The 10,066-nt window shown below is 45.7% G+C and overlaps 1 protein-coding gene across 1 annotated transcript in view; it reads left to right on the top strand.

The window, feature by feature from the left end:
• Window positions 1-9,771, top strand: part of LOC145412976 (uncharacterized) — a 79,192-nt gene extending 69,421 nt beyond the window's left edge. The window contains exons 4-8 of the mRNA XM_080282798.1: window positions 1,406-1,641; window positions 1,989-2,104; window positions 2,657-2,813; window positions 5,632-5,803; window positions 9,095-9,771. Coding sequence (XP_080138924.1) covers window positions 1,406-1,641; window positions 1,989-2,104; window positions 2,657-2,813; window positions 5,632-5,803; window positions 9,095-9,771 — 1,358 coding nt within the window. The remainder of the gene's footprint in view (window positions 1-1,405; window positions 1,642-1,988; window positions 2,105-2,656; window positions 2,814-5,631; window positions 5,804-9,094) is intronic.
• The last annotated feature ends 295 nt before the right edge of the window (window positions 9,772-10,066 follow it).

Raw genomic sequence — 10,066 nt, 5'->3', positions numbered from 1 at the left:
CTGCTTTCAGGGTTTGGTTTTTACTGTTTCTGTTATGCATCATCTTAGCCTTCGTTGATACTATTTTCAAGGTGTATGATTGGGATTTTTTATTGTTGATTTTTTTTTACCAAGGTTTTTATTTCGTTTTCATAGGCTTCATCTTCCACTCTCTGATAATGTTTTTGGGGTGGTGTTTGTTGATCCTTTAGTTTTTATTTATTTTTTTTGTTGTTGAACATGGACTTTTTCTTCCTTATTTGTTTCTCCTGCGTCTGAGTTAGCATTCTTGGTATTCATATTAAAAGTTTGTAGATATATCATTTTAGTATTTGGTAACCTGATTTTTTGTATTTATTTACTTAGTACATATATTTATCTTTTTTTTTTTTTCTTTAAGTGAATTTGAAGTGTCTTGGTTTCACAATGCCATGAGTTGTTCAGATGGAAGACTTATAACCACATGCTCACAATAAGTTCAGTTTCACTATGTATTGCACTGTATATCTTTCCACTGAGCCTAATTTTATACCATGGATGTGTGTGTGTGTGTGTGTGTGTGTGTGTGTGTGTGTGTGTGTGTGTGTGTGTTTTATACTTTAATTGACTTTGAGCATCATTTAAAGCCCGTTTGCAAGACTGAGGCTTAGAGTGTTAAATATACCCAACTTTCCAAATAAGCAGCGAAGAGGAGGGATGTGCCAGTTATGTCGGTATATAATTCTAGCCTCCTGCACCATATAGCCGAAACAGAGTGGATAGCCTGAAAAGTATTAGGATTCTCCACATTCTGCATTTTATATTTGATCGTGTATTACGCTGTACTAGTGGTTAAAACATACATCCGCAGTTAGTTCTTGTGGTTGTATACACAGTAGTTGCAGAGAAGAGATTGAGGGTAGTTAAGTAAAGCGAAGGTGTATAGGGTGTCAGTGATTTGGTATGAGTTAGGATATTTCCAGCCTGTTTAAGCAAGGTCTGCTCTTTGTTTATCTGTCTTAAACCATTGCAAAACATACGATACTCAGGAGGTTAGGCTCGAGGGACGGAACACTCAAAGGTACTGGTGTTTGGCCTTGGTGTTACACTGGGTATTTAGTGGATTTGATGTTTGTATTGCTATAGTTAGTATCCATTTGCACTTAATCAGAAAAGAATTTTATATGGTTGTAAGTACTTGCTTCGTTACGATATTAGTACTTGTATTTTCTGCCATTTTTCTCTACATAGATGCAGTTCATTTTTCCCATTAACACCAACAATCAATCGTTATCATTGCCGTTAATCAATGTACAGCACACGACCTATAGCCAGTAATAATGTTGATCAAGTCCTATTGCAAGACTATAATTACATACTTTGTTTATTTTTTTTAGAGTCCCCAAGACTATATGTATTTAGAGTTGGTTTATACTTACTTGTTCAGATTGGATGACCCCCTTAGTGAGCGGGACGCAGCTGAGCCCCACACCCACGGCGCCGACGGTCTCGGCCCCCTCCACGCCCACGCTGCCCCCGCCGCCCCCTCCGCCCCAGCCGCCCCCGCCCCCGCCCGCCGCCCACCTAGCCGTGATGTACTCCCCGGCAGCGTACCCCGACCAGCCCGCACCCTACCCCCTGCCCACACTCGGGGGGGAGCAGTCTGCCTTCTACTCACCCACGGTCAGTACACCGTTACTTAGGGTTTAGATGTAATTACCAGTCCATGTGTGTGTGTGTGTGTGTGTGTGTGTGTGTGTGTGTGTGTGTGTGTGTGGTTAACTGCGATAAAGTTAAAGATTGATGTCTAAAATATCCCTTGATTGCAGCCCCCCAAATTGTCATTGATTGTAAAGCCTAAGATATTTTTTTTACTGTAATGTCTAAGGTATTCTCTGATCATAGTACCTAAGACGGACTTTTGAGTTTAAGAGATAAAAGTAAAGTATAAGCTGGTAATGCCAATAATATCGTGCCATCTTTGGATATCGACCCAGAGGACTCAAATCCTCCTTCTCTCCCCATCACAGGCGGCGGGACTTGAGCTGAAGGACTCCCTGGCTGCGTCCCCCATGGCCCCCACCTGGCCCTACCCGTCAGTGTACTACCCCTACGACACGGCACTCGCTTCATATCCATTCGCTGGGTCAGTCACTCATATTTAGCTTATTGGTGTTTAGTGTGTGTGTGTGTGTGTACACACACACACACACACACACACACACACACACACACACACACACACACACACACACACACACACACACCTGGGTGCATATCCTTTCGAAGTATCAGTAACTCCTCTTTGCCTTCAATCCCTCAATCACTTTCTATGTATTTTTCTTCTACTTTTTTTTTCATACATATTTCTTCACCCTCCTCACTCTCACTTCCTCTTGTTCTTAGTGTTTGCGTTTAGTGAGAGTCGAAAGTTGTTGGTAAATAAATTCTTGCTCAACTCGAATTTCTAATATTTATTTTCTTCTTTATAAAAATGATTGTGCCAAGGTGGAATTTTATAGTCTGTAAACTTACTTGAAGCTGCATTAAGATTTATAATGAGTAATGGAAAATATGAGTACTTTTCTTTTATATTCAGTCTGCTCACAACCCACATCACTGCTACCACACCATACCTAAACCTCCCTCCGTCTCCATTCCTTCCCTAACCTCTCTCCCATCTTCCTCACTTCTGCAGGTATGGCGTGGGTCTGGACGCCGCCCGCCGGAAGAACGCCACCAGGGAAGCGACGGCGACCCTGAAGGCGTGGCTGAACGAGCACAAGAAGAACCCGTACCCCACTAAGGGCGAGAAGATCATGCTGGCCATCATTACCAAGATGACACTCACACAGGTGCGATGAATTAATTGCTTCTAGTTTGCTGTTGTTATCGCTGTTGTTTCTGGTAATAATAGTAATAATAATAGTAATAATGATAAAATTATTAATAATAATAACCAATAACAACAACAACGACATCAACAGCCAATAACAACAGCACTGTGCACTAGAATGAAAGCCTATTAGTACTGGACTTTTTCCTCTTTTTTTCTGATCTCTTTGTCCAACTTTCATTTATATAACATTCTTTCGTCATTCGTTCACCAAAGCATTCGTGTTCTTGACCCTCATGTCCTTCATTTCACTTAAACAGAACCAACAAAAGACACTGCTGGAAAAAAAAAAAAAAAAAAAAAGTTGTCTATTTCTTTCGCACTGTCTTCAAACTGCCCAAAAGACGAATTATGACACCTTGATACAAATAACAGGTAGTATTCAGGTGAGTCGGAAGGGTCTAATTGGCATCATTAGTTTGGAGCTTGAGATACGTAAAAGGATTATGGACCGCTGCTGCACATGGATAAGCTTTACTCTCCCTTTGTCACACGAGAAGGACGTTTATAGAAGTGCTCATCTTATTTTGAAGTGTGTGCGTGAAAGATTATGCAAAGAGAATGAGGAACTTTTAACCCCTACAGTACAGTCACCTTTTCTGTACCTCCTTCTTCCTCACAAGAGAGGAGTTTATTTATCTTAGACATTTCGATTTGGAGGGGTTAGAAATGGCCTTCACCGCCTTCTTTTACTACGAGGGGGAGGATTTCAAAGGTTAAAAAAAATTGTATGGCAGTATACATCGCCATATTATCATGATCCTTACTTCCACCTAAAGATGAATTCAAGAATGGTGTGTCGAAAGTAAGAACATAAATCAGACATCATCGTGCTGAAGTGGTTGATGAAAGATGGTGTAGCTGTCTCAGGGTATTGCATTTAAGACACACCATAGAGGTATGATAGAAAAATATTATGTAAAAGTACTGTAGAAGGTATGTTGTATGGGTGTATGGTAGAGTCACTGAAGAGATAGAGAGTACAGTAGAGGTGTATAAAAGAGGTGTATTGTATAGGTGTATTTTATTTAGTTAGGAAAACAGAGGTGATGTTAAAAGTTTACCTGATGATGTAAATGTTGGTATTGATTGCTGTTGGTGAAAAGGCGGGGTTGAAACGTGCATTGCTTAGGCTTCGCTGTTGTCATTGTCAAGAGAGAGAGAGAGGGGGGGGGGATAAGTGGTGAAGGGGGTCGAGTAAATAGGGATGATAAGTAGCAGAGATAGTGTGTGTGTGTGTGTGTGTGTGTGTGTGAGAGAGAGAGAGAGAGAGAGAGAGAGAGAGAGGAATAGGGGTTGGGGAAGGTACCGGTGGTAGATGGTATACAAAAAGCCATATGGGTGTAGCAATATACAAAAAAATAAATAAATGAATAAAAGTAATCTCCTTATGTAGGGCAGATTGGAAGTGATATTGTAGGGGCGGGTGTTACTAAGGCGGCAGCGGCAGTGTTAGGAAAAACATGGAGGCCGGCAAGGTAAAGGTACGAGAAAAGACGATTTGCGTAAGATGGTTAGAGGGGAGGGATGGGAGTGGAGAGCCGAGGGGAGAGAGTAAGGGGATGAAGGAGAGGGTGGGGAAGGAGGTGGAGGTGAGGGGATAAAGGAAAGGGGGTTGGAGGGCTGGGGTACAGGATGGGGAGAGCGTGAGGGGTATGAATGGGGGTTGTAGATTGGAGGTGAAAGGAGATGAAGATAGGAATGAACAACATACAGGGAGAGTAAAGGAATAAAGTAAGGATGTGAATGGTGGGGAAAGGAGAGAGAGTGGGGAGAATGTAAAGGGTATGAAAAAGGGTGAGTGAATGGTGCAGAGATGAGTGTAATGGGATGAAGATTGGGAGTGGGAGAGAGTGTCTGAAGGTTGACGTAGAGAATGGGGAGGAAGAGAAGGGTGTGGAGGTATTTTTAAGACTAGAGGGGAAGAGGGAGGGGAGAGAGATTGGAGTATGGAGGAAGTTCAAAGGTTAGAGGTGAGGTATGGAGGAGAGTTTAGACTAGAGGTGAGAGTAAGAGGAAGAAGTGAGTGGTACTGAGAGGCTTTGATTCTTGGAAATGGAAGTAAGGGGAACAAGTGAGGGGATTTGAAAATGGAGTTGGAGGGGAGGATGTGAAAAAAATTGGGTGTCAGAGAAAAGGGGTGAAGGTAGGGATGTGAACTGAATTGAAAGTTGAAGATGTTTAAGACTAGCCGAAGGAATAAAATTAGGGATGTGGGGAGTTGAAGGTGTTGAAAGAGGTAAAGGTAGTGAGAGGAGGAAGAGGACTGTAATAGTGATGTGTAAATCGAAGAAACGAGAGAGAGAGAGAGAAAGAGAGAGAGAGAGAGAGAGCACTACTAAGGCCTCTGATCCGCATCGCCTCCATGTTTCTCTCCGGTACATCCCGACTCATCCTTCGGCCCCACCCTCCCTCCCACCTTCCTCCTCTTTCCCTCCCTCCCTCCCTTCGTCGTCTTCCTCTCCAGCCATTCGCTTTTCATTTCCTCTACCCCTTCGTTTCCACTTCATCAGTCCGTCCATTTCTCTCATTCAGTCACCCACGTATTCACCCCCACTTCCTCATCTGTCAGTCCATCTATCTCTCTGTCTAGTAACTCGTTTGTGTGATTATATATTTCTGTCTTTTTGTTTGATTTAAATTAGTAAAATATTATGTCCTTATTCTGGGTCTGTTGCAGCGCCATACTGAGGGAAGCCTGTTGGAATTAGCAATAGTAACATTTTTAAAAAACATCACGCGGAAGTAAGTAACCGCGAATGCTTCTTCCTCCGCAGGTGTCGACGTGGTTCGCCAACGCTCGCCGGCGACTGAAGAAGGAGAACAAGATGACGTGGGAGCCAAGGAACAAGACCGACGACGATGACGATGACGACGACGACAAGGACGACGAGAAACTTGATGATAAGGATGATAAGGACGATGACGATAAGAAGGACGACAAAGATAGTAAGTATGCGGGCCTTGCTTTTGATGTGATTATTACTCTTATATTCCAGACAACTCCATTCCAGGTAGCGCCAGACATTTTTCTTCAGCTGAGAGTGTCAGTACTGTCATCATTAATTGTCTCTTAGTCGGGACAACTCTGGTATTCTGTTTTAGCCAAAACCAGATGAGTTCATTCAACTGAGAGTGAGTCCTTTGAGTCTGGGAGCGTTAAAGAGGACTTAGAGGTATTGTTAACTTTACTGATAGAACTCCATAATAGAGAAGTATACCTCATTCCTGGAATCAGAAAACAGTATTCTTGTATGGCATAGGAATTCATAGCACCTCTTCCATGGCCATTTATGTGGATATTGAGCCCTGGCTTTCTCTTGTTTTTTGTCATTGATATCGACATAATTCGCATCCTTTAACTGGCAAGAGGGTAATAGACAAAAAATAATATTAGTGGATGAGGTGTTACGAAATCGCCCAGACCAGCAAGAGTTTGCCCTAGGAACTCGACGAATCTTCCAAGTAAATACAAGAGTAGGGAGTTCCGAGTGGATGGAACGGGAGCCTGAAGGTAAAGTGACTGTTACGTGGAAGGGAGGGGGGATGGGGGGATAGTGAGATAGTTACTTGAAATGGATAAAACAGGATGTCAAGGGGATGGAATGTGGGCTGCATGATGGAAGATGTGAGCTACTTTGAGAATATGGAGCAGACTAAGTAAGAGGGATGGACTACGTCTAATGTGATGATGGAAAGGGTCATATTAGTGCAGTGGAAATGAACCAAGTTGGATGGAAGGAAGATGGAATGAGATAGATTAGGAGGAAGAAGTGAGCTAGATAGACAGATGGATTGAGCCTTAAAGAATGACGGCAAGTTAGAGTATGTAGATGGAGTATGTAGTATGTAGATGGAGTATGTAGATAGAGTATGGAATGGGCTAGGTAAGATGATGGATGAAGTGTGGTACAACGTGGAATGGGCTGAGTAAGTGAGATGGGGGGTTTAGGTGTGCTTATGAATGAGAACGAAATGAACTAATCGTAGGGAGGGAGTGAGGGGCTTGGAGGGGTTTCACTGAGGGGAGCACCAGCGCAGCGAGGGAGAGGAGGGGATAGGGCGGGATGACAACAAAGAGGGAGGGGATTATCATAGAGGAGGGAGAGCCAGGGAGGGAGATGGTTCAAGAGGGGGGGGTGGCGAACAGGCCGAAAAAGTAGAAAGCGAATGGAAGGAATGAGGGGTGGGCAGGAGGGGGATGCTGATAGAGGGAACGGACCGCGAGAGGGGTAAAGAGCGAAAGGAACGAGTGAGGGGAAGGCGAGGAGGGGGATAGTAAGTGGTAGGGGTAGAGGGAGAGATCGAAAGGAAAGATTGTAGCGGAAGCAATCAGGTGGATGGTAAGGGGTGCTCTTGGGGTGAATAGTTGGAGCGAGAGGAGACACCGAAAGGAGGGAGTGGAGAAGGTGGGCGACTGGGAAGGGATGAGAAAAAGACTATAACTAAGGGTACAAAGAAGACAAACAACAGGCGTACTAGTCCTCACAAGGCCGTTCGTTCGTTATAAAGAGAGCCAGAACTGTGATATATTTTCTATGAGTTTACGATAACTACAACAAATTAGGAACGAGTTGTCGAGAGAAAATAGGGAATACAGAATGGAGGTAAGATGAAAGGGGAGAGGATTATGTTGGGAGAAGGAAAAAGATTTAGAGAGGGTCTGGAGTGGAGAGAACAGAGGTTGAGAAGAAGGAGTGAAGGAGAGGCAAGGAGATGTACACAGAGACTACGAATAAGTGGTGAAGGGAAAAAAAGAGAGAGGGTAGGAAAGATATGAAGAAGTTGCGAGGGAGTGGGGTGAAGGGGATAGGAGAAAGAGGGAGGCACTGAGGGGTAGGAAGGTAAGTAGGAAGGCAGGGGTTGGGAAAGGGTTAATGAGGGAGGCGATGAGAGGGAGGCCAGGATGGGCGGAGGCAGGGAGGGTGTTGTGTAACGAGGAGAGTAGATGAAGGAAGGGAGTAGGATCAAGAGTGGAGAGAAGCGAGTGAGAAGGAGGGACGGAGGGGTAGGTGGGTTGGTAGGTACTGGGAAGGGAAATGGGGGAGAGGGGGAGAGCTGAAGCCCAACAAGTGAGGTTGAGGCGGCGAGAGAGGTGCATGTGGTGCTGTCGCTGGCAGCTTTTTGACGCGTCCAGCGCTAATGCTTCTCCACCGGGGATTACACACAAGCCGCCTCAGAGTGAACCATCTTTACTTGTCACGGTTTACTTTTGCCTCCCTGCCCACACCACAATACATTTAGCAGCCAGAGTCAAGATAAGTTCATGACATATCGTTAAACTTCATACTAACCATTTTTGTACGATGACGCCTATGTTTCTTTGTCACTACCCCGCGCTGTTTTAATCAGCTTTTGACAAACCTCTCGCAGTAAGGGATTACGAACAAGCTCCTTAAGCTCCTTTAAGCTTTTTAGTACTTTTTTTCTTCTTGAGACAGGATTATATTCAGCTCAGACCCCCTGTCGTAGTGAAGGAGTTAAGGACCTGATTATTTATTACCAGTGGCTTATTCTCGTGGGGTTAGGAGTATTTCTAGCGCTTCTTCTTTAGCAACATGCAGTATTTTTGTTGTCAGCTGTACACCAAAGGATTCTTGTATGTTGTTTTGTTATAAAAACGTTCTTCAGCTGCCTTCCTATCCCCCGTAAGGAGGATGGTGGGCTACAGAAGAACAGTCCCAACCTGCTGTCCACCGAGTTCATGTTCAGACCAAGCGTAGGGCTACAACAACACCGACAGTATCATCATAGTTTGTCTTAGAAATATGCCGTAGAATATTAACGTGTGATGGACTGAAATACACTTGTAATAAAGAGGTATTAGGACGCCTACTTGGCTGACGAGAAGTTGACCCGGAGACTCCTGAGATCTGAGTAGGTGGAATAAGTGACAAGGAAAACAAGAAAGGGCAACTACTTAAGCCCATTGTGCATATTCTGTTTCTAGCGAAAATATATTAACTCGATGTTAAAGTAAATAAGTAGCCAGTCATTAATGTATTGTAGGGTGTTATGAGTTACGTTATATTTAATTATTTTGATCTTACCATACTTTGTGTTCAGCCATCACCACAGTAGCTTCACACGAGTGTGGCGTTCACATAGCTTACACAGTTCTCAAGTTTAAAGACATTGTTTTTTTCCTTCAGCATGCTTTTATTATAGCCTACCCATGTCTATTGTCAAGTATATATGTTGCATGATGTGGTGTATGTCTAACGGCTGTGTCTCCCGCAGTGCTGTTCAGTGACGGCGAAAAGGACAAAAAGGACATGGATAGCGGGCGTAGTAGTGGTGGTGGTGCGGGCGGTGGGTCCCCCGGGGTGCCGCCCACCGACGTGGCCCACCCCAAGCCCCGCATCTGGTCCCTCGCAGACATGGCCACTTCTGGCGGGGTGGGTGGCGGCAGCACAGGCGGTCTTAGCGCCCTGGGGGGCGGTGCCGGTAAGATTATGAGTGGAGGCCTGGCGCGGGGGTTGCACCTGGAAGGATCACCATACTCCCGCCCACTGTTCCCCCACGCTACTTACCCGTACATCCCACCCAGCGTCAGTGAGAGCCTGTTGTCCTACTCCTACAGCAAAAGCCTGGCAGCTGGCTTCCCTCCCGTGTCCCTCACTGACGTCACCACCGCCAGTCTACTTGCGCCCGCACCCCTCGTCCACGACCTAGCACGCCACGACCTCTCCAGACCAGAAATCTCGCGCCCCGAGGCCATCAGACCCGACCTGTCTCGCGATCTGACTCGCGATCTGTCTCGTGACTTGGGCCGCCCAGACCTGGGACGCTCTGACCTGGGACGCCCGGACCTGGGACGCCCTGACCTGGTTCGCCCTGAGCTGACCCGTCCCGACCTTGCGCGCCCCGAGCCTCACCGCCCAGAGCCCCGGCCGCCCCTGGACAAGGACGTGTGATGCTCCGTGCTGCCCCTGGCCACGCCTGACCATATGGCCGCGTCAGTGCAGTAATTTCTGGACCTGTATTGGTCCATGGGACTGAGTAGGGCCAGGACTTCAAGTGGCCCACGTGTGGACCCCGCATTGCCCCCGCACCCAGTGCTGTGTGAGGGGCCAAGAGTGCCGGGAGGGGAGGGGAGGGGCCGCCGGGTGAGGTCACAACACCGCTGCCACACACCCACCCTCTGCCTATGTGCTCGACACTCTATATACACACCTACCAAAGATATTTAAGTTAGGATGTTCCTATAAG

The sequence above is a fragment of the Coenobita brevimanus genome, chromosome 94 (genome assembly GCF_032717465.1).
Source record: "Coenobita brevimanus isolate Jiangsu-jjx chromosome 94, ASM3271746v2, whole genome shotgun sequence".
Classification (NCBI taxonomy): domain Eukaryota; kingdom Metazoa; phylum Arthropoda; class Malacostraca; order Decapoda; family Coenobitidae; genus Coenobita; species Coenobita brevimanus.
This window is presented reverse-complemented; position numbering and strand designations above follow the sequence as displayed.